This window comes from Scomber japonicus, chromosome 12, assembly GCF_027409825.1.
Source record: "Scomber japonicus isolate fScoJap1 chromosome 12, fScoJap1.pri, whole genome shotgun sequence".
NCBI classification, from domain to species: Eukaryota; Metazoa; Chordata; class Actinopteri; order Scombriformes; family Scombridae; genus Scomber; species Scomber japonicus.
The window spans coordinates 11,409,725-11,435,097 of record NC_070589.1 but is presented as its reverse complement, the minus strand read 5'-3'; the positions used below and the strand labels follow the sequence as shown (position 1 = coordinate 11,435,097).

The 25,373-nt window shown below is 42.5% G+C and overlaps 1 protein-coding gene across 1 annotated transcript; it reads left to right on the top strand.

Annotated features, from left to right (window-relative positions):
• Positions 1–2,208: 2,208 nt before the first annotated feature.
• Positions 2,209–24,277, top strand: dab1b (DAB adaptor protein 1b). The gene is made up of 13 exons (XM_053330669.1): positions 2,209–2,284; positions 8,791–8,951; positions 12,200–12,298; positions 14,154–14,285; positions 15,257–15,376; positions 15,851–15,889; positions 17,088–17,153; positions 18,409–18,468; positions 20,447–20,494; positions 20,710–20,818; positions 21,943–22,557; positions 23,489–23,616; positions 24,188–24,277. Exons 1-13 carry the CDS (start codon positions 2,209–2,211, stop codon positions 24,275–24,277), a joined length of 1,743 nt encoding a protein of 580 aa, XP_053186644.1.
• The last annotated feature ends 1,096 nt before the right edge of the window (positions 24,278–25,373 follow it).

The window sequence follows — 25,373 nt, the reverse complement described above, 5'->3', positions numbered from 1 at the left end:
CGGAAGCCCCATTTGTGTTTTCAGTACTCCCCATATTATTCTATAATTCTGCAGCAGTGGCGGTGCATTATTGGAAAATATAGGGATAAACATTGGTTTCCCATTTGGCACGATGATCATTTTATCATTATGTGAAGATAGCTGTGGGATCAAAAATATACCTTTGATGATACAACTGGCATGGTTTGTCTAAATGTACACCCTATTGTATGTGACCACACTTAGGTAGAGTCGAGGTCACCAGTGGAGCTGCTAGTCAAACAGCTGCCAGACTAATGCAATAGAAATCAATGAAATTCCATTTTGGGTGCTCAAGCATTGAAAAATGACATTTTCAAAAATCAAAAACAACATCCCCTTCCAGACCGAGTGTACCTGCCACTCTGGATAACCCACAGAACATGCTGTTCAATTTTCACAGGGACTATTTCTTCAGTAGAAACTAATGCTTTTCTAGCACTACTTTTATTGTATTTTTGTTTAAATGTCATGTTTTTATTATAGCGTATCACAAATAATTTACCTCACTAGGTGGAATACGGCATAGAAAGATGGATGTGTGATAGATTGATCTCTGTAAACTGTGCAAGCTGAAAATGTTTCAACTTAAGTGAAAATGTTAATTTGTGCAGCAGGTACTTTGACTGTTTTATCATTGTGGGTTCAAAAACTGCAGTGGTTAAAATCACCATTATAGAATTGCCTTTAAGTTCAGTCTGGATACACCTTCAGAGAGCAGTACTGTATCTCTACCTGGGCGACAAATTAAGTCAAGTGAGAAAATACACTTCTTGAAATTTGAGTGACATTTTAATAGTAGACAAGACATGTCTTAAACGTTTTCTGCCTTACGTTAGAAACAGTTTGAAGAGGAACATTGTTAAAATAATGCAGGGTACAAATTAAAGTATTCTTAAAATACACAAAACAAAAGACACTCAGATCATACTCCTCTTACCTAGTTCTCACTAACTCTCATCATACACACTCAATGTCAGACAATGTCACACATGATAATATGTGCCCAGTGCTCGATGTGGAGCAGCTCTATTCAGGCCATGGTAGGCTGAAGGCCTCCTTCTCTGACAATAGCCCGTCACCATGCCAACAGAAGCGGTGCCAGCCACTGTGCCAGCTTGGCACAGCCCCCGTGTTAGCAGTGGATGATTCAAGGGCATTAAAGCACAGTGTGGGGGGTTCCAGTTTATAGACGGCTGTGCCAGGATTCCCACCACAGTTTGCTTTGAAACAGCCTGTCATTCATCGCTCTCTGCTACTTCCCCTCCTCTCGTGCTGTTGGTCTAAGCTGGGAGCATTAACAATCCATCTTCTGAAAATTTGCTTTGCATGCACAGAAGCACCGGTCATGCTTTAATGTGCTATATTTACTCACAAGCAGCACATAAAACAAGAGCATCAAATATTTCGCCACAGGTCTCCTTCAAGGGTGGGCGCTGAACAGCAAGTGTTTGCAACACCCTCATTAAGGATTTATGATCCAGAAAAGATAATAACATCTTTGTTGATTTGTTAAATTGGTGGCTGCCATTTATAATGTTAAATTAATCTTGTAATGAGTAATCAAGTGGCACGTGTTTGTCATTTTAATTTCTAACATTCTCTAGCTTAACATTAACTGTCATCCTTGTCTTCTTGCCTTGCAGTGCTCAGAGCAAGTGACTGTGATGGGCTGTCGGACTGCATCTGAAGTACTCCACAGAGGAATAATATCCACTCCTGACCTACACTGAAGAACAATATTTGATTCAATCAATGTTGCAGCCTCCCCTGGGGGGAATTACACCTGAGCAATAGGTGGACCTTCACAAAAGAGCAACAGTGGACCATGTGATACTTGACCTTCAGGGAGAGGACTCAGGCACACTCCAGAAGATGTCAAATCTGATCTGAAGCTGCTCTCGAGAGGATCCCCCAGCTCATAATTCAATCATCTTTTCATGCATTGTTTAGCAATACTCAAACACCATGGGCCAGCAGTGACGGAGGGTACTTATCAATGCTGGATCTTCATTTATTGAGGAGGACAATAAATCTCACCATGGATTTGAAAGAGATTTTCTCCACTGTAGCTCGACTGTGAGAAAGACCAGAGTGGGGGAACTGGACTGGGAGTTGGAGGATTAGCTAGTGTGCTGCTAACCCATGGTGGATCTGCTGTGAGCAGGATAAGGGACTCAGCAGTGGAGGATGTCAGCAGAGGCCGAGCTCCAGCCGGGTGTCAAAACCAGCCAACGAAAGGAGTCCAGGAGGATCAAAGGTATGTGAGATACTACTTGCTAAAATCCATCATCTCGGAGACAATAATTCTTTAGGTCTACAACAATTCTTTGATATAGTGGAAATGCATGTAAAATATTGGGTTCATATTGTGGAGATAAAACCATGCTATATATATGTTGATTGAAAAATACTCCAAAAGCAACAAAGACATGGAGAAGTGGAGTTGAGAGAAAATGGGAAACTGGCAGGGTTTACTTTCCCATGTTTGGCAGGCAGAGAACATAACTTAAAGCCATGTTTGGCTGGGGCTAAATAATGCTGGACTACATGAAGAGAGGCTTCACTCAGTCAAGCTTGCCGAGAGGCTCCCTGTCTCATCCCAGGGATCCAGATGTAGTAACAGCTATTCCGTGTAGCCCCAGGGTTTGGTAGTGGCATGATTTAGGTGTCATGGACAGGGTAATTCACACCCTGTCGCTTTGATGAACAGTATAAGTGATGTAATAGGACGAGGCATTCTTCGAACATTCACCGGGAGATTGAAATGGGATTGAATTGGCTGAGAGGAAGAAAGAAGAGGAGATGGAGAGGTAGAAAGAGTGAGATTCAGAGGGAGGAAGGAATGAAGTGAGCAAGAAGGGGATGCTTTCTCATTTGCCTTTCCTCTCTTCATCCTGTTTTTTTTCCCACTCATTTCTCTATCCATGAATAAAGCCACTCCAGCTAGTCCAGTAAATCTGGCTTCTGCGAGCTAGCTGTAACAAGGCCGCGGGGCCAGGTCCTCTGTGGCTGTTTCACTGGCTCTGTCGGCTTGCTCAGATAAATGGCTGGGCTGGAGGAGGGCCCATCGATTTGAGCTAAGTGGAGGGGGGAGAGCAGAGCGAGGGGGCTATTACACACGTGGCCATGCGGCTCATTGGAGGGGGCTATCAGCACAGGCTATCAGCCCCTGACTTTACCATGTTAATCACACGTGCTGCAGGGACCATTGTCGCAATCAGTGAAGATGTTATTTAGATCCATATAAATGGAAATGGGGCAACATAAAAGGATGCAGACTGTCAGGCAGTACAGCTAGTGCTGGTTGTGATCAGGTTGGGGCCAGGTGAAGGACACTATGGAGGAGCCAGTTGGTGACATATATTTAGACAAATCACCATCTATATATATTTAAGGTTATTTGTTTTTTTTATTTATCCTCCCATCAACAAATTTGTTTCATCTAATAATCCTTTCTCCCTACCCTGTGTCCCTGTGCTAATTGTTCATTTATCTCTGGTTGTATGTCAAATATACGGCATAAAAAATGTAAAATAGTTGCAAATGCTTAATGACTCATCCAGCACTTTGGGGCATTTACAAAAGTTCATCCAAAATCAAATGTGACTTTGGATGAGTAGCTGGCCACACCAGTATTATAAAACCACAGTTTACTGTTTGTGGGTCATAGTAGCTAGCTAACGGTGAAACGTGTTGGTTTAATTTCCAAAACAATGAGGTGTAATTCATTCATCTAACAGGTGAGGGAGGTGTGTGTGAAGTCAGCTCCATATCACACTTAACTCTGTCCACTTTTAGCCATCCAATCAAATGCTAAGGATTTGATTTAAATCCCTCTTGTAATTGTACACCGCTCAAATATTCCATTTCACTGGGAAATTACGTCACAGTTGATTAGCTTAGCTTATGACTGGAAGCAGGGGAAAACAGCTAGCCAAGAGTCTGAAACGCTAAAGCTCATCAATTTACACTGAATTTAGTTGGTTTAATCTCTTGCCACCTCCTAGCTCCTCAGGCTAGCTGCCCACTAGACACACAAATATGACTTTCTTATCAACCTTGTCATTGAACTCCTGGGAAGACAGCGAACACACTGACCCATAAAAAGTTGATGTTAGCAGGCATATATTAGGGAAATTATCGATGGTACTGTTATGTGTAGCTGTAAGTGTCCCAGTAAGTCATGACAGTGTGGCAGTTAGCTAGCATGCATACCGGGATCCTGAAGCTCAGGCTAAATAGAGTCCAACCTACATTAGTTTGATTATTTACACCTGTGCTTTTACTACTGTGACATGTCAAAGTTGTGTAATTACAGAATTTCAAATTTTCATTCCTTAAAATACTGGAAATAATTCATCATTCATTACCATAACACATTACCGCACATATGTTAGTACAATGAATTAAATACTGATTTTGTTGCTTTCATTCCCAATTCATTCAGGGATTTGCTGACAATTAGAAAAAGAAAAATATCTTCAGTCTTACCATTAATGTGTAATATGCTTATTTTTTGCATATTGCTTCATAATTATTTTGTAAAACAGAATATTTAGATAAAACAGAAACCAATCCTAATATTAAGGGACTATACTGGACACACTACCTTGCGTTTTTTGTGTTAGGGATGACATCATATTTCCAATCATCATTCCTTTCAAAACCATTCAGGAAAAAAAAAAATCCAACCTCACTGCAGCAAACTCTGACTGCCAGGGTAAAGCTAAAGCTCCCCTCTACCCATCGACAGACTTGCTTTACATGCGTGACTTTACTCTATCTCCATAGCAACTGTTGCTCTCCCACTGTAATTTGTGCACACACAAAAAAAGATTAATTTCAAAAAGACCGACAAGGAACGGAGGACAGACAGACATTAAGAGAGAAGGATGGAGAGACACTAAACAGACAGAGAGAGACAGAAGGAGGCAAACAGCAGATTAAATCACTAGTCACCTCTCTCTCATATTGAATGTATGACATTGGAAAGATTATAAGAGGCTGTACAAATACTAATCATTTCAGCCTATTCAAATACTATTCCCCACATTTGATCAAATCATTTTCTGGTACACTTATCCAGCTGTTTCGTCACACTGCTTCACAGTCCAATGTGACGAGAGCATTGTGGAGCCCCTACCTACTATCTCCCATCTTGCCCAAATTACCACCCGGTACACATCAATACCTGCATGTAGCTCTGCAGTGAGTCAATGGTCTATCCGCTGCATTGACGCATTGTGCATAACACCCCTCATTAACTCTTAACTGCTTTAACGATCTGTCATTTAAACCAAAACCTCGATCTTGTGTTTAATGTCGAAGCTGGATGGAGGAATTTTGACATCAGCGTGGGTTGGACGAGGGAACACACGCTGCTGTTCATGTTTGTAAAATGTGTGCGTTTGCCGAGGCTTATGAAAGTTATTTTGTGCACATGGGGGAGGCAGATGGCAGGGACAGATTTGCCTTCCTCATACATCCATTCTCTTCACTGCTGCTTAAAGTCATCAGCCCTCTGCGCTGATAGGACATACCTAGTGCCTTCTTTTGTTTGGATATCAAAAGTCCTGCACAAAGATAATGGTTAATATTGTGTATTGCATGTCATGTAAAAACATGGCTCAGTAGGCATCACTGTACCCACTCATTATAGCTAAATGAATGGCCTGTGTGCCCGACTGGCAGACAGGGACGCTGACAGAAAGAGACAAGCAGACACGGATGCACACTCCGAAAAGTTCAAAGGTTAAGCTGCCTCCATGCCCAGATCCTCAACAAAAAGTTTCTTGTTGCCAAGTCCTTATATCTAGAGGGGCACTTCTGACTCTCCATCTGTTGCCATCTGTGCCTTCGCTGTCCCCATTCTAGTGTGGCAAGGAGAAAGATTCAACACTGTGATCAGAGTCGAGCCCTGAAACAGTATGGAGCAGGGCTAACAGTAATTGTTCTCTGTGTGGTCCTGGTGCAGGGCCTGTGTCTCAGGTGGGGGATTGTAGTGTTTGGTTTGATGTCCTGGCTCCAATTTTTGTTGTTTATTTTTATTTTGTGGCATTTTTTGTCTTTATTAGATCATTAAATAAAAAGAGAAAAGAAAAAAAGGAATAAAGGTGGGAGAGAGTTGTGACGAAGGTCTTCTAAGGCTGGACACACGGACCTCAGACCACCAGGATTCCCAAATGGCAAGCATGTTGTGCCATGTGTAGGATCTACTTAGACACACACTAGCAGTAGACATTACTTAAGGCATCCTACTGTCAGACAAATTATGAGCATCAGGCTTATGAGCCAGAAATATTGTGAGGACCATTCAACCTTGGGTAATTGTAAATCCAGAAAGCCAGAGGAATATTTGTCACCCTCCTTCACACACATACACACACACACCTTCTTCCTTTCTCTTCTCCTTTCTTACAGTTTTTAACAACATGAAACAGCATGCCCCGCAGCTTTTTCAAATACGTTTTCAAATACAGCACACTCGCCTGTCTTGATCTGAACCCAGAGCACGTAGCGCACGAGTTATGCCACTGTGTCAAGACTCTCATTCCGTATGCAAGGCCTACTTTTTTGAGGATCTGCGCATAAACCTCTAAATCTCTCCTGAAGTGTTATTAGGGGAAATGGCACGCTGTATGTAAAGAAACAAATGGCACAGAACATCTGGTTAAAGCTCATCGGAGAGAGCTGCGCTGAATTGGACCGATCGTGTTTAAAATGCAACTGGAGCAGCATGCATTTTACATTACATCTCAGAGTGTATGAGTCAGTAAAATCAGGATAGAATGCATAATACTGTACAAGTAGACCACAGCCGGTGTGAGAAGGGTGGTTTGAATCAGGTGCAGCAATAATTATCGAAGACGTGCACACTTCCTCGCATCTGTCCTGCAGGGGTTTAAGCCACAGCACCTACTGTAATCAAGTATATTTGTCATGGTGATGTCTACACAGTTCCTCAGCTTAATGATTCTCTACACGGTGGTTTGGTTGTATGCATGCCAGGCTGCATCTGGTTTATGTTCAGATGTACATGGTGGTTGTATATATAAAACTCATTATCCTCTGGCAGGGAAACAAGTCTAAATTAGACCCAGATTTGACATTCACTTGCTTAGAGACTTTAATGACTTTAGCATTGTCAAGCCCCCCCCCCCCCCACCTCCCCTTTGGAGAATTGTGCCCTCATGAATTAGTGAGATGGTGTGCATAGCCTAGACAAGCACTTGCATTAGAAACAAGACTTTTTCTTTTCTTTCTTTTTTTCATTTGCACAAGCCAGTTGATTTTCTTCTGAATTCCTTTAGATTTCATCTGGGATGGAGGAAGAAGAAATTCCCTTTGTGTTTGGGTAGATGTAGCAATACTGTGTGTTTCAGGGTGGAATAAGCTGATTCTGGTGTAATACGGTGTTTGAGTGCAGCCTGACTCTGTCCCTGTTAGGGATATTAAACCTTGTCCTCTTCTCACACACAGCTTAGCCAGCTTCTTAAATGTGCCGTTAACTGATGCAACGTACGCGCCCATGACCTAGAATTGAGTGAGCAAGGGGCCTGAAAACTGCTAAACTCTCCAAGGTGCCGGTGACCTTGATTTGAAATCCTGCTATCTACTTCGTGGTAAAATGCCATCGGAGGCGAGCGTTGCGGCTGACAAACCACGCACAGGTTTTTTTTTTTTTTTGAAGGTTTATACGTACGAGACAGCGCTCGAGGCTCGCGCCCACACATAATCAAAACAGTTCGACGGCAGACAAGAGCAGAGACAAAATGAGAAAGGTGTCGGTGTCAAGGTGGTGTCAGGGCGGCTGCAGAGACTGACAGACAGAATAATCAGCGGTGGGGGCGGGAGGAAAAAGGGAGGGGATAACACTATAAAGCTCGAGGCCATCCAGACACACACTTGCAAAAAACCCCCCCCCCGTCTCACACCACCATCCTGCCACCACCCAACATCCATCACCGAGGGACGGACTGGTGGATTGTGGGCGAGCACTGGACCGAGATGATTCTTTTCAATAGCAGCCATTCAAGCTGGTGTGTCACTGCCAATAGCACCCATGGGAACTGTAGGCGTGGGTGCGGCATAGGGACAAGAACCCCCACTTGGCCAATCTAACTTTTCACCCTAGCTTTCTGTGTAAATCTCCCACAATGCCCTGCATGCATGCGATGACGGTGATGGTAGAGCATTTTCAATGTTCCAGTTGTTTTCTCATTTAGTCCATTGGCTTAAACCAACTTCATTTCCAATTTCAAGTTCAATTTTCTTCCAATCTTTGCTCGCTGCTGCTAATTTACTATTCATTCTGTATTTCCTGTTCTATAAATATTTATAGCAGGCAGAGCAGCCGGTTTCTACACACACACACACACACACACACACACACATTGTCCTAGGTCACATCTGGGGACATTGCATAGACTTGCATTCATTTTCTGGAGACTTATCCTAACACTATCCTTAACCTTAACTTCTGACCCAAAAATCTGCTTTTTCCTAACCGGACAGGACTTTGTTCCCCAATTGGACAAGCCATCCACAATTAACTGGTCTTTAGTCTGAAATTTGTCCCCAAAACTGGCCAATGATGGACCATCCCCCACCACACCTCTCACACACACACACACATGGTAATAGACTCTATTCTTCAAGCATAGCCTGAAACTCCTGCTTATAGGATGCAGTTGAGCTGACACATCCCTAATTTCCTGTAATCATTCTGTCTTTTCATTTTCTCCTCCTCATTCCCATCCTCTCTTTTCATTTCTCTCTCTCTCACCGCAGGTCAGGACCGCACCGAGGCGGGGCTTATTAAGCGTTTCCGTGGAGATGGCGTGCGCTACAAGTCCAAGCTGATCGGGATTGATGAGGTGACAGCGGCGCGCGGGGACAAGCTGTGCCAGGACTCCATGATGAAGCTGAAGGTGCAGACTTGTGTGTGTGTGTGTGTGTGTGTGTGTGTGTGTGTGTGTGTGTGTGTGTGTGTGCTGTCTTAGTTTGTCTGCAGGGACATCATTGAGCCTCTTCACTCAACTCAGTCAGATTTGGAGAGGACATGCTTGGGCATGTCTTTATTGTCTGTTGAATGAGTCATGGGAGCTAGCTGTCTTCTCCTGTATATGACTCACTGAAACTCTGCTAAGAACTGACCAGATGGAACAAATAAAAGTCCAGCCTTATTATTTCACAGCTCTTTGTCATATAAGGTTGGTTATATATATATATTGTAACACCAGTGCAGCTCTGTACTTAATTTTCCCACTAATAGGCTGCCATATTTTGAGAATTGCTCAAAGCTTCTCTGTATTTATTCATACAGCTTGTTTTGACCTTGAGGGCAATCTTGCTTCCTATTCTGAGATACTTAAATTATATCGCTTAAGCAGAGCATTTTCACTTTTTAGCGAGCGACTGCATGAACACTAACCCCCATAATTTGTGTGCCTCTTGTGCGTCTTCTCACGTCAGTCACAGGTTGCTATTTTTACAACAAAGTCCACGATGTTGTACTTGTGGCACATATGCACACTGTGATAATGTGACCCAGATAATATTTTTTGCTCCGTTCTTAACAGAATATTGCAAGGAGATGAGGTGAAATTCACTCCTAAGAGACAAAGTCAATAAACAGTCTGAGACCTGGCTGTGGATGAAAGTGGAGCAGCCGTATAGACCCTTTTCATGGCATACATTTTGACTTGTCACAGCAGGAAAACAAAAGCGTAATTAATAACATTAATGATGGCTGCATTATATTTAGGTGAGCCGGGTCCAGGGCTCTTATATTGTACGTGCACACTCACTGACATGACATATTGGGATAATTAATGGAATGGAGCCATCATTAATGTTATTATTTACACCTGAGCTCCTCCTGCTTTGCCAATTAAGATGTCAGCTATTTAAATAAAGGGTTTATTAAAATGTTCTGCAACTTGACTGTTCACAAAGCGTTGCCCCCTTTGTTACTGTTGCCTGTCAAGCTTTCCCCTCTTGCACAGAGCCTATGCATTTCATAATTATAATGGGCACAGATGTACCAGTTTTTTCAAACAGTGTGTCCTCAATTTCAAACAGAAGCGGACAAAAGCAGGCTACTCATTTCTAGCTGGCGACTGTTAGTTTAGTCATATGAAAGGACAACTGTTGGATTTCATAATCCTGTTAATTTAGATATATATTTAATTATTTGTATTTTCACTTTGAACATTCAATAAAAAAAGGCTTTGACAATGAGGACTAATGTTTTTGGTCAACATTACCCTTTCACAGGTAATGTGTTTGGCAGGGGTGTAAATTTCCTCAAATCCAATAGACCAGGATTGAGCTGCTAACTTTGACCCACTCTGATGTAGCAACATCCAAGAGCAGCTTCCACACTTACATACTGCACAGTGGATGTGCTGGTTGTGAATTGGGTATTTTTAGTATGACCTTTAACCCCTCAAAATAATTTAGTATGCTGCTGACTTCAGAAGTAAGGCTGGATTAGGTTACTACTGTAGTACACACTGTTTAATCAGTCCCTTACACTATTACTATTATTAGCTGTAGTGAGGAAAAAAAGAAACCACCATCCAAACTATTTATTTTAATTATCAAAATGAATAACTTATATCACACAGAAATGGCACACACCATCTCTTCAGGTTATTTCTGAAGTGGTAACTGTGTTTACTGACTCCAAAGCAAAAGGCAGTGAATACTTATCGCTTTCTCTGTTGGTTAAAAATGTGGCACATAAGCATCTTTGAAGTAGGTGGCTATGGAATAAATCTGTCTCCAAGAGAGAACGTATATGCATGGCTTTTTAAGTATCTTCTCTCAGACTTTGCCGGAGCTTAAATGTGTGGGAAGCCCCACAGGAGGAGCAGTATTGCCAGAAAGCAAAGCCTCTCATTGCCCATATTCATTCTAAGTGATATGTCCAATAAAACAACTTTTTCGCTGCTTCCATCTGACATTTCAGCGATGCCCTCCGTGTGACTCCGGTAGTCGCCACCCACCAGCCAGTTACAGTCAATGGAGCAGTCGATACACACCTGCTATTAACTGGACAGGGGATAGAGGAGCGGATGGGGTCTCTATTGAGCTGCCTCCCGCTGACTTGAGGACTAATCCACCAAATGGAGAAGCCGATGGCTGATTGACAACATCCATCGACATACCCCCGCCGGCCCACCCGCCTCTGTCTCACTTACTTCATCTCTTTCTGATCCCTGTTGCTTGCTCTGCTCTTTATCCTTCCCTACTCTTCCCTCTATTTTATGCACATGAGGATGTATGGATATTTTTCAGCTGTTGGTTATTAAAGCAACTCATAGCAGCCTGGGTTTTAAACCTTAGCTGAGCTTTAAAAAAACTTCGGGTTGAATGGGGTCTGACGTTCAGAAGAGGTCGACCACTTGTCAGGGAACTGGGCCCACAGATTTGTCAGACATATTCAGCACAGCGGGCAGGTATTTCTTCTCCTCTTATCTCCTCCCCTTCTTCTCTCTTCTTCTTCCCTCTCTTCTCTCGCAGGCTTTGTTCTATGAAAGACACGTCAAGTGTACGGGTCGCGTCAAACAGAGCACGGTGGTGATGTTAATTGTTTCCTTTATTAGAGTTGAGAATATAAGAATAGGGAGCTGCTGAGATCCATGGGAAAAAACAGACTTCAAAGGCCCAGATCCGTTGTTCAGTCAGCACTTAAGCGGAGTTGCGAGGAGCGAGCTGGTCGGTCAGCAGCACGATCCATTCTGTCAGCAAATCTCACCTCATTGTTGTTAGCTAGCACTTGTGTATGTCACGTTGAAGTGCAGTAGACCTACTTCAAGAAAGGCGAGAGGAAATAAGGCGCTCGGAAAAAGAAAAGGCAGCGGTAATAATATGACTCGCTGCACGAGGCGACATGTGAATTCCTCTGAGAGTGAAGCTTCAAGAAAAGGCAGATGAAAGAACATTCTGTCCTATCACACCTTATGTAACTCCTGTCACCCTACACACCAACCTCATCACCCCCTCCCCAATCTATTCCTTCAATCTCCCCGCCCCAATCCCCCCCACCCCACCCCCCATCTCCCACTACAGTCACACTCACCTGAGTCAGAAGAGAAGAAGGCTCACTGTCTTTCATGCTGAGCTCATATCCTTTCATCTCCTCATGTCGTTTCCTTTTTATCTCCTGCAGGGAATGGCTTCCTCGGCACGTTCCAAAGGGGAGCATAAGCAGAGAGTCTTCTTGACGGTCTCTTTCGGCGGGATCAAGATTTACTGCGAAAGATCAGGGGTGAGTATCATGTCATGCGAGCGGCGGAGCAGCATCATTGAGGTCTCCGCCAGCTGCTGTACTGGGAACCTACAGTATAGGACATCCAGAGGGCAGACGCTCTCAAGGTTCAGTTCACAACGGCTGCCAGGGCCGCCATCTTGTAAGCCTGGCTGGCACGGTTGACATATTACTACAACAGCAATACCTGCATAGAAAGAACATGATTCACAAGGTTATGCTGATGTAAAAGCTGTCATTTTTATCACTGCATGTGCCAAAATTCAAATTCTCTTTCAAATATCAATGCATAGAAAGCAGTACCATGCTCCCCACTGAACAGTTTTCCCTTTAGCTCATAAAAATTGAACTTGACAGCATTGCAGGTCTTGCATTTGATATTTGACCCTGAGTAAACTGGTTTAACATATACCCCAGTAATAGCAGGGGTATGCTGCAGGACCTACTTAAGATCACTCAGGCCCTGTCTGCCTGCTAATGATAGCACAGTGAGCAAAGTTATGGTGATGTTATGAGACAGGCTGTTTCCGCCTCCATCCTGGCTTCCATCCCCCTGGCGGACTCAGAGGCCTGCTGTTCCATTACAGGATGATCGAGGGGCCTCGGCTCTCCCCCGTCCTGGGGCGTAGTGTTGGCTAGATAGGCCCACTCTGCTCATCAGCGCTAACCGATAATTAGCACTCAGTTCCACCCCTTAATGATCATTGCCGCTAATGCTAATTACACCGCGGCTCCACCTCAGCTGTCGTTAGCTCTAAACTGATAATTATGCAACAGCGTTTGTCCCGTGGCTGCCGACCCCCACCCCACCACCAACCGCGTATTGCCCCAAAAAATAAAAAATAAAATAAAAACAATTCACCCATCTTTGATAATATCTGTGTTCAATATGACTTGTGGTGATAGTGGCTGGGTCTTTCATCTGTAATGAAAAAGCACATTAAGCCTCCCGCCACTACCAACCAGCTCACCAGCTTTGACAAGCTCATTTGTTGTTTTGGAAATCATGCCCCCTAATGCTCTTCATTTTATTTACTGATTACTGGCAGTAAATAACACTCCACACTTAATATCCCTCTTGAGTTATTATGGTGGAAATGGGGATCACTCCAGCGCAGGCAGCGTCAGCAGGCGTTTAGATGGAAATACTTTATGTAAAGCTGACATGATTCTCTGCTGAGTTGGATAGACTAGTCATATTAGTTTTGTATTTCACATTAATCTGAGGCGTTACTCGCGACGCTCCCCGCTGAACGCGTCTAATATCGGCTAATATTCAGACGAAAGCTCCTCCCAGACGCCTGAGCTTATCTCTGCTAATAGCTGGGAGGCAGGTGGGTGTGACTGAATGACAGCTGAATTACTCTCAGCGTCTATATATAATGGTGTGTGTTTATGTTTTGGGAGTTTTTGGGGGGTTTTCCTGTTTTTTGGCTGATGTTTAAGAGCTGTCTGTCACTCAGCGATGTTGTGAATACATCATACAGTAGATTGTCCTCCTGCTCATTGTCTCTTCTAATTTAGTGTTTCTCAGTCACCAAATTTGCAGCATCTCAAACCCTTTTAGTATCAAAGGAAGGACTAAGAGATGTCTGCCATCCAAATCAAACACAAAACAAGGGTTAGGGTTAGGTCTTAGGGTAGGGTTAGGGTACCAGTACCAGTTCTATAGTCTTTACTATTGATAACATATAGTGAAATTGATATTTGATCATCTTTGAATCTCTCCTGTTGGTTGTGTTTAGCTCATACACCAAAAATATGCACATTTTAAAGTTTAAAGCAGGGTTGACCTACATTTTCTGCCTACAGTAACAGTGGCATTAACAGTTTTTCACTCTGTGTCGCTCTCTAGGTGCTCCTGCATCACCACTCAGTCCATGAAATCAGCTACATCGCCAAGGACACCAGGGACCATCGGGCCTTTGGTTATGTCTGCGGGAAGGAGGGCCACCACAGGTTTGTGGCCATCAAGACGGCGCAGTCGGTGAGTACTTTTCTACTCTTTTAAGGGAAGTCCGAGTCAAGTCTCAAGTCGCTGAGAGCACCTCCTATTAGTCACAAGCCTGCTTAAGTAGATTTCACTTCAAAACACAAGTCTTTTCTAATCTGAGTACTGTAATTCAAGCAAGTCATTTATAGGCTTAACAATTAAATATTCATGCCTATGTGAGGATTGGCTGACATATTTATTATTTATTATAGAGAATTTAATAAATAATTTAGTCAATCTAATCAAGGAAAACAGCTAAAGTTCATTTTATGAGCGACTTGAGATATGGACGGATATAGAAAATGCTGTTTCAATAACCAGCTTATAATTTTAGAAATTGAAAAAGTTCTGAGCTTGGAAACAGTTTGACAAAAAGAAACTTAAAATCAATGTCCAATGATTGGCTTTTTGCTGCACTTTCAACCACACCTCACTGTCCTCCTCACTGTGAAGCTGCGAGCCTAGAGATACTATAAGATAGAAAGTAGAACTTGGATTATGATTTCTTTTTGTCTAACCACTGTTTCTGAGGTCAAAAATGGAAAATAAAAATATATATATACTGTATATATATGTAATTGCCTAAATCTCAACTTTTTGATTGGTTTATCTTGATTTGATTAATGAAATAGATACATGACACATGAATATACATACATATTTGTTCATATAATAAAATATATGAATGAAATGCATAAACACAGAAGTCATTGGAATAAATGTAAAGGTGACTCTTTCATTCTGTTTCTCATCCTTCTCTTCCTGTACTGCTCTTCTTCACATATTCTGGATTGGCCATTTTTTCCAACGGCTACCTGCCTGCATATCTTTATCCTCTTGTCATGGTCCCCCCTCTTCCTCTCATTCCTTCACATGCCCCTCTCATCTCTTTTTAATTCCATCCCTTAATGTGCCACGTCCTCTCTCCTTCTTCTCCCTTCCTCTTCCCTGCCACTCTCACTCAGGCGGAGCCTCTCATCATTGACCTGCGTGACCTCTTCACGCTCATCTACGACATTAAACAGCGGGAGGAGATGGAGAAGAAGGCCCAGAAAGACAAACAGTGTGAGCAGGCAGTCTACCAGGTAGGACACTCAGAGCCAATCGCTGCTTTCTTCTCCTTTGCCGCCTTCGTTTTCCCATTCGGAGGGGAGATCACACATAATAAGCGCCGTTATTCATTCACACAAACAGAAATCTTAACGCTTTCAAGCTTCCTCTGAAGTGCTTTGGAGACTCTGTTTGTCTGCAACATTGATTTCCAGCTGAATATCTAAATATAATGGAACTGCAACATATTTAATGCTTGTTATTTCACTAGAGTCTGATGTGTGTGACGGGAAATCTATGTGTTTATGAAATACCAAATCACTGTTTCACACGCTGGCAGCCTGTAATTACGCTTTATACAGACTGAGATGTATGTTTTATTTTGTTTCACGTTCTGTTCTCCCCCCCTCCATTGATTTTTCAATGAGACTGCAAATGCGGCTGCACTGTTTTTACCGCTGAAAAACAAAATGTGTCATCTGCCTTCTTCCCCCTCCGCCACCGCGCAGACCATCCTGGAGGACGAAGTGGACGATCCAGTTTACCAGGTAGGTCCGTAGGCACACAGAGCAGGAACACGACACTGCTTTTTACCTTGACCGCATTTTCTAGCTTCACTGGTGCTGTTTTCACTCTTACAAATTTACTCAATCCTTCAATTTAAGTATCTTCTCCGGTCGCTGATCTGCTTGAATTAATGATTCATAATATTCCACCATTCCAGTAATACACAGCAGACCATCCTAGTGGACAGTTTTGTTCAACCATTCAACTCCCATTTGCCAGTGCAGTGTTGTAAAACCATATTTTTTAAGTTGATCTGTGTCAGTGTTCTGATTTCTTCTTCCAAAGACATGCACCCCCCTGACTGGTTGTTACCCCTCTTTTTACCCCCCCCACCCCCCTCGTGCATTTATTTGGCTGAACATGATTTCTGTTTTTTTTTTCTTTGTTTTTTTTATCTCTGTGTTTGCTCACACTGAATACAGACAACACTAACTCTTACTCTGAATGCTATTGTTCAGTGATATACGTCCAAAACCACCTCCCAAAATCACCTCTGTTCTTTGCTCTTGAAGTGTGTTTGCATAAAGTCATTCCATTTGTAGCTTTCAATTATGTTGATGTTGGTTGACAAAACTCCAGACCTGCGGACTAGAATCTTTTTAAGGAAAAGGGCCACGTTTTGGGAAATTCAATCGTTCTTGAAAGAGAGACGAGAAGATTGAAACCGCTCTCATGTCTTAAGAGCGGTATCGATCTAGTATATTTAGCATGTTTCCCAAAATGTTGCACTATTCTTTTAATTTGAGATCCATGAAGTTAATTATTTACGTCAACCTTACTGATTAGACTTCTTTCTTGATCTCAAGCACATATTTTTGACTTCCGGGTCTCTCAAAGAGGTGGAGCATCACATTGCTGTTGAAGGGAGACCTCTAGCTAAGACCTCCGCATTGCCTTGAACTACTGCCTGACCTATTATACTTGTGCTCTTTCCTCTTTCCCACCTCACTCTTTTTCTTTCTCTCTTCATCTCCCCATTCCACTTTCCCATGCCCCATTTTTTTTTTTTTTTTTTTTTTTGTACACCCTTTACATTCCTGATCTCATCTCACTCCCCTTTCATTTATTCTCGTCATGTATCACTCCCTCGTTGTATTTTACACGCCAACCTTTCTGTCCGTCTTCCCATCTCATTATTCTCTGCACCTCTACGCCTTGCCCACTACTTCTGTTCTGTAGTACATAGTGTTTGAGGCTGGACACGAACCCCTCCGTGGCCCCCAATCAGAGGAGAGCGTGTATCAGGTACAAAGACAAGCATTGCCCCCCCCCCCCCCCCCCCCCCTTTTTTTCTTCTCCCTCTTCATACCCTGTAATAGATGATAATAGTAACAGTACTAACCACATAACTTTATAGCACCTTTTTTTTTAAATTTGTATAATGAAGGTACCAAAGTGTAAATTGCTTGTGGAGATCATCAAAACTGAGATATTTCTTCAGATTCAGGTTTAGATCAGATGATAAAAAGGTTTTTGTTTCACTGAGGCTCAAGATGAAAAGCCATTCAGAAAAGAACCAAATGAAGCTGTGAGATCAAGTTTAAAAAAAAAAAGGGTTAAGTTTGTTTTAGATGTGTCAGAATTTTTTTTTTAAAGGCAATGGAGAGGCTTTATGTTGAAGACAACGCCTCATTTAGCTTCAGAAACAGCTGCAGTAGAGTCAAGGTCAGTTGTTTTATCTGTATAGCTCACCCAGCGCCTGTATACTGAGGCTCCTTTTAGATGTCCAACACTTTGACCTTTTTGGTTGTGGACCATTTGAAGGACCAGCTAGGACTCTAGGGACCTCTCGTATGGTTTAATCCTATCCCCCTCCCCTCCCTTTCTCTCTCTCTCTCCCTCTCTCTCCTCCTCCTCCTCCTCTCTTTTTTGCCTCTCTGTATCTTGCGTTCCTCTGAAGATGAAAGATGCAGAGAGAGAGATTAATCACTTGCCATGCCATTTGATCTCAGAGTGAAACAAGATCAATAGACTTTGGGAAAACGTAACTAAAAGTTAACCAGTCGAGGGAGCGATAGAGAATCAGGCAGCGGGGTTAAAAGCAACAGATAGTTAGGATAAATGTGAGAGAAATATACAAAGAGGGCCGGGATTTTCTGAGGTATTTTCTCAACCAGTTGAGACATACTGTTGCAGAATAACAATAGGCTTTCTTAATACTCATAGAATCAGCACACACCATCCTCAAGCAATGTTTGCAATCAATATTGATTTAAGTAGAATTGATTTAACAGCACAACTGTAGAATTTGCATAATCCCATTGCTCTAAAAGATAAAATTACATCTTGGAAAAAAACAGACTAAATCGAAATTGATGTAGTAAATGTAGTGTGTAGAGAGTAGAGTGTAGAGTAGTGTTTTTTTCTATTTCAATAGACATGTTTCAGGTCTAAGCTACTGTTTTTAAATACCCAGCCTGTTAAAAAAAATAAAAAGAAAGGGAAAAAAAAAGGTTTTGCTCTGTTACTTACGTTTGAATCGACCTCCAATCCAATGCAGGTCCCAACCAGTCAGCAGAAGGAAGGGATCTATGATGTCCCAAAACGCCATTTCATGACTGTAGGTGTTTTTATTTTTATTATTTGTTTCTTTACTCTTCTACTTGCAAACCTCTCTTTACGATCCTCTTGAAGGAAGTGCCTTGAGCCCCCTCTGACAGTGTCCATTTATAATATTTAATAGTTACGTGTCACAATATACACACTCTAAGACGCATTCCCTAAATCAAAGACAAATCAGACAGAGGTCTGTGTCTGCATCTACTTTTTTTGATGATGATGATGAAACAAAACCACATTGGTCATGCCGAGCCTGCTTGAAGAGATAAGTCTAATTGATTGGTCAACCAAAGTCAGACATGTCAGCAATTTCACAGAACATTAGCGAGGCAGGCTTCGTATCCAAAATCCAATCCTGTGCAGAATCTGACGTATGTCGGGACCAGATGGTTGGAGACTAAATCAGTTGTGAGTCTCTTTATTTCTTGGTTCCATTTGTCTGGTACAGTGGACTGGATGAATAAATGCAGGGGTGGCTGTTCCATCTTCCTCAGAGGATGAGGACGAGAGGTTTGTAGGTGGGTGTTGGGTTGAGCTGCATGCAGTGTAGTCACGGCTACATCCAATCAGGGCCACCAAACCCTCATAACAGCTGTACTTTATATAGCAATACATTTTTTACAGTGAATTGATTTGATCACAAAACAGCACAAAGAGGCCTTTTTTCAATTTTTTTCACCCCGTTTCATCAAAACAGAAAATATATTTCATCTCATCCTGGTAGGTTTTATGAGTTCTTCACCACCATGCAGTGACCACGCTATTACGTCTCTCAGATCACTTATAAAAACATTTATTCAAGCTTATTTTGCCAAATATTCACCTGGGGAAAATTTCTACGCAACTTTTGAAAACAGCCCTAGCAAAGTGCTTCTTTCTCTTCTCTGTTTGTTTGCTTGTTGCTCAGCATATCAAGCAGATAAACTGTCCTGGCCCCTCGCTATCTCACCCAAACAGCCCATGCCAGTATAAGTAGCAGCGCTTCCATATCTATAAGTGTTACTGCTTGTCTGTTCATTCAGTTGGAGCTTTTTGAGAGCCTAGGGCTCCCCTGATGTGTGTCAGTGTCTGCAGAGAGAGACCTCTGTGTACAATGCTTACCTTTTCTCCAAATTCTGACTCATTCTGCACCCCTCAATGGTTACAAAGTGCCATGCAAACTGTGAGATCTGTTATGTCCCAGCTTATTCAAAGAGGACATAAGCGCCATGTTAGCAGCAACACTGATTGCTGTTATTTCTCCCTTTCCTTCCTTTGTTTTGTTTTGTTTTTTTGGAATATATTGTGTTTGTGTATGCATTTGTTTATTTATAGCATGCAAATCCTGTGTGTTCTGTGTGTTTTTCTGCTTTCATGGTGATTCATTGTCTGCTTGTGCATGGCCCAAGAGACATTTCATGCAACTTAGCCATTCCATAGTCTCTTCCATAGCCGCATCCCCTCTCCTTTAAGTAGTGTGAGTAGAGGACAGAGAGGACTAGAGCAGGGGTCACGTCTGCCTATAGGGTGAGGTGACCTCATTGTCTCAGTCGGGTGGTTCCAGGAGCTTCTTCCCTCATGTATTCATTCATTTGGTGAAATAAACACACTCCTGTGTGTATAGATCTGCTCACAGAGTCGAATCAGCATGATAAAGCGGCCCAGGCTCTCACGGGGCCCTCTTGATTGGCAGACATAAGAATATCTAATCAGAGTCTGTTTTATGGGACTGAATAGCCTTTTCCCCACTCAATTATAGAGAGCCATGAAAGATTCATTTTAGATCCATTTTCTGATAGTGAAACAAGGGGATAGTTGTTTCTTGCCATCCACAGCACAACTGCCTTTGTGAATAGATTTCACTCCCCCACCTACCCACCCATGCCACCACTGTAGCCTATGTGGAGATGAATTCAAGGTTTCATGACGGTGCAAATCTCATTGTCGTGATATATCACTGTACCTTGTGCTCTCTCTCTCTTCCTTGGTTCAATTCACAGAATATCAACCACTTTGATCTTTTTGGCGACATGTCCACTCCTCCCTCGGTGAGTACTATCTCACAAATGCAAACCTCCTTTTAAGTTTGTAAAGTTCATACGTTTGAACAATTACAATAATATTGGTTAGGTAGCAGGTGAAGGAATTACCTGAATATGTGACAGTACTGCAGATTAAAGATAAATGTGCTACAAAGTTACTTTTAGGTGACTTTGAAAGTGGTGACATCTGTGTGTGTGTGCATGTGTGCTTTTCCTCCCAGATGCCCCCATCACCTGCCAACACACTGGACCCGAGCAGGAGCAGCCGCCAGCAGCAACACAATCCTGCTGAGATGTACGCCCCCTTCAGTCCCACCTCTGTGCCGTCAGGTAACTACCCAGACTCAGATGCTGCATCTCTTGCACAATACAACACATAAAAAGAGAACAAACGCCAGTGGGATTGTCTTTCTTTGATGTTTAGTTTGTGAAAAGCCTCGCTAAGATTTGGCAGGATGTGGATTTTTCTCTGTTTTTCTAAGGACCACACACTGAGCAGCCATGTGATTATGCTAGAAGCCACAGAGACACTGTACAGTGATGTTTCCTGAAGGACCATTGTGTTGTTTTTTTCATGTTTTAGCAAAAACACTTACACTAGATTTGCCCATTTACCACTATCAATTTGCAAATTGCAATTTCCAATGTTTTGCATCTAGGTTGTCATTAGTTTCCATTAATTTCACAATGTAATGAAAATAATTACTGCTAAATGATTACTACAATACTGTTATTATTACAATACATATGATAAATAAATAGATATGATGCATTTTTACAGAAGTACCCAATAGTATAAAGTAGCTACCATTAGCCCCTTGACCAGTCACATTAAAATGCCACTTACATGTTAATGCATGACTAATAACAGTCCAATAATAGAGGTCCAATAATATAATATATGTATGAGAGTAGAACACTCTGAAATAGTCCATTCTGCATAATGAAAACATCTTACTTTTTATACTTTGATAACACTTAACTTTACCTGTAATGGAGTATTTTTGCACTGTAGTATTTCTAGTTTTACTTTTAATAAATACAGGATCCACTTCTTACTCCACTGCGATAGAAACTGGACAATATAAATGTGGCAAAATGTTGACTGTGATTAGGTTTATGGCAGCTTGGAAATATAGGAAAACAAAAGAAACCATGCTTTTATGTATTTTTGTCAGTGTCTTAAGTAACAGAAAGACAACAATGCATACCTTGTGCTTGAGTACAAGACTACACAGGCTTAAGAACCTATACACCTTTTTGCTATTAAGTTCATCGTTAAATAGTTTTCACTGTTACACAAGGATTGCAAAACAGCAACATTAATATAGGACCATCCTGTAATTTGAAAATCAATGTATTGAAACTGTAATTACTGGAGAAGAAATTATAATATTAATCTTCACTTCCATTTCCTGCTTTAATATCTTTTGATCATTTCCTTCCTTCTCCAGGTTATATGACCATGGGCCCGGTGCAGGCGGCCCAGTGGGCGCAGCAGCCTTTTCCTGCCCAGGCTCAGACTCTGGCCTTCCCCGTGCAGGGGCCCCTCCAGGTGGCTCAGGTCCTCCCTGGTGGTCAGCCAGTCATCTGGAGCCAGGCCAACATTTTCCCAGCTACTCAGCAGCAGTGGGCAGCCATGGCGGCCTACATGCCAGCCCAGACCGTGGGCGTGGGGGGCCACGCCATCCCAGCTGCCATGCTCCAAGGCCTGGTACCCATTACCACCATGTGCCCCCAAGCTTGCGACCTATCAGCTCCTTCCTCTGCCATCACCAGCCCCCAGCACACGGCCGACCCCGCCCTGCTCCAGAGACAGCTGAGCCTGGGCAAAGAAGGCCTCGGCTTGGACTCAGACGCGGGCGAGGGCCCCTCTACATCAGGGGCAGCAGCAGGTGTAGGGCCTGGTGCTGCGTCAGCATCGGTGAGCAGGTGTGGGACTCCAGGCCTCATCAGTGTACCAGACACACTGGCCTGCAGTCAGCTGCTGCCACCTTCAGCTGCTGCGACCCAGGAAGAGGAAGGGAGCTGTAGTGACCTTGATCTCTCTCGGATGACCTTGAGCCCAGGTACATCCACGTCACCGTCTACTGAATCTCGTAAGTATTACTGTCCTTCTCCATTTTTATTACTGTTGTTTCTATTATTATCATTACTGCTGACTAAACCAACATCTGTACAGACATCTGTGATAAGTATATAGCCCTTAAAATCTCAAATCTCTGTTGATTCATTTTTGTCAGCCATGACAGCAGAAATCACTGTATGAAAGAAAATCTGTCAGGTCAGTCTAGACTGAAATATCTCAGTTACTTAGAGTCATTGCCATGAAGTTTTACAGATATCCCTGTTGCCCAGAGGATGAATCATAATGACTTTGCTGATCCCCTGATTGTAATGCCAGGAGTCACTCATCAAGTGAAATATCTACTAAATGGATTAACTCAATTTTTTGTGCAGACATTCACGGGTCCCAGACAGTATATTTTAATGACTTCTCCCCCAATCTAAATTTATGACATTTCCATCAGCTTCAGCTGTATGGCAAATGTTAGCATACAAACATGCTGAACTATGACACTGAAAATGATACTTGCTAACCCTCAGCGTGTTAACGTTGTTAAGTGTGTTAGCATGCTGGAGTTAGCATTTAGCTCAAAGCACTGCTGCGCTGAGCCTTCCATCTCACAAAAACTCCATTGACCTTTGGCAAGGCAAAAAGAGCTGTGAGTTATTTGATACAACACAGAATATAAGATGTCAGGTATAATAGGAAAGAACGAGAGGAAGGTGACGTGTAGTAAAGGTCATATGATACAGATTTGAATCCATTACTTCTCAGTACAGGTTAAGCATGTTAGTAGTGTGATTAGCATTCAACAGTAAACATGTCACATTTTGGAAAATGGTACAAAACAAAGGTGAAATTCTACTACATGTCCTGTCTCTGTTTCTCCTGCATATTTCCCTCTAACAAAAATGCACATTGTCACTTTGCAGCCTCCACTCCAGCCCCTCAGCAGAGCTCTTCTTCAGATTGCCCTCCCTCCCAGGGCAGTGACCCCCCGACAGATCACTCCCCTGTAGACCCAGAGGGCATCTCCAGCATTGCCAAGGAGGAACAATCGGTGAGCGCCGTCCCCACGGGTTATACCCCAGTCAATAAGATTCATGGATTTAATTCAACAACTGACTGGCATGATGCTCTAATCTATTATTGTCATGACGATGATCTGCTCTCAACTGCATCACATGTAATCACATGGCGGAGAATGTCATGCGATTAATGTTGCCAAATGGGATTGATTTCACCTCATTTTCAGAAAATGTCAAATCAATTAAGAATCAAAGGTCAAAGATGATTTAAGTGTCTTGATTAGATCATATTTAATAAGGTAGAATTATGTTTCTGGTTAATTAAAGTTATAATTTTCCTAATTGTTGAGTTGATGTTTTTCTGGGTAACGCTAGAAAAAGGTGTGCATGTTAAGCAAATCCTCACACACTGGAGAGGAGGATGATTTTGATAAATGTGTCACCTTGAGAAGAGAAATTCAACAGCCTCTCTCTCTCTCTCGCTCTCTCTCTCTCTCTCTCTCTCTCTCTCTCTCTCTCTCGCTCTCTCTCTCTCTCTCTCTCTCTCTCTCTCTCTCTCTCTCTCTCCCTCTTTCTTTCTTTCTTTCTTTCTTTCCTTTACAGGGCTCTGATGTTGCAAGGTCGGACTCTCCAGTGCCCAGTGGAGCTCCTGATCCTCCACAGGATCAGACCTGTCCACAGGAAGACAGCTAGAGAACAACAGACGCCGAGTGGGTATTTCATCATTCCCTCCCCTGAGATTTGCTTGAGTTATCTATCGACCGCCTTCGTATTACGGCTTTTCTTGTCTTTCCTCCCCTTCTCTTTTCATCTCCCTCATTCAAGACGCATTTGTTTATGCATTTCGCAATGTCCAACGACTCCCACTCTCTCATTTTTTGGTATTTATGTTCCTTTATTAGCTTTATATTTTCATTTGTCAGTCTGTCTCCATTTTCCTTACGGATGAATGGTTCCCTGCCAATTGGAAAAGAGCCTTGGTTTAGTTGAATGTTTCTGTCATTATGCCTCTCTGCATCATCTGAACTAAAGATCACAGCCTTCTCATTAGAGAAAGGCACAATGTTGCCACCTGGTGGTCAGATTTATAACTGCATCTTGCTTTTTGTCTTTAAGGGGATGGAAGCTCTCGAGGCCAAAACAAAAGCTCATGAGAAAGAGAGAAAGATGGAGATGAGTGACTATGAACAGCAGCATCTCGCACAGCTGGATTACTTGTTCTGTTTTTTCAACCTTTAAAGGATATTTTGGCAGTTCTCTTAATAAGCTGGCTATCCCAGGATCTGCTTTCCTCCAGAGGCCACACACACACTGACTGTACTCCTCAGCATGACAACCAGACTTTGGCTTTATTGTTCAATCAAATAACCTTTCAACCAGGAAGTGACCTTTGATCTTTGCCCGAACACCTACAGAAGGAGATGAATCACGTCCTCCTGCGATGGATTAATGCGTTTATATCTGCGAGGATGAGTTGAAAAGGCCATGGTGACATTGATGATGCAAATTATTTTTGGAAACTTTCAAAGAGGAGCAGCGTCCTAACGTGGTTGACCTTCACTCACTTTGTCGACTGCCACCAGCAAAGACTGCGCACAGCAGACGGATTTGCCAAATGTTCTCATAGTGTTGCTCAACCGATTCGTCCCATTTGCATGAACAGACTTAATGTGCATTCAGCGGACTCTGCTGTGAGCAAAACTGTTCTCTGCAGCTTCCTTCTAGGTCTGACACAAATTTAAAAAAAGATGATTTTCTTTTTCTTATTTTATAAGCTGTGAATTCTTAG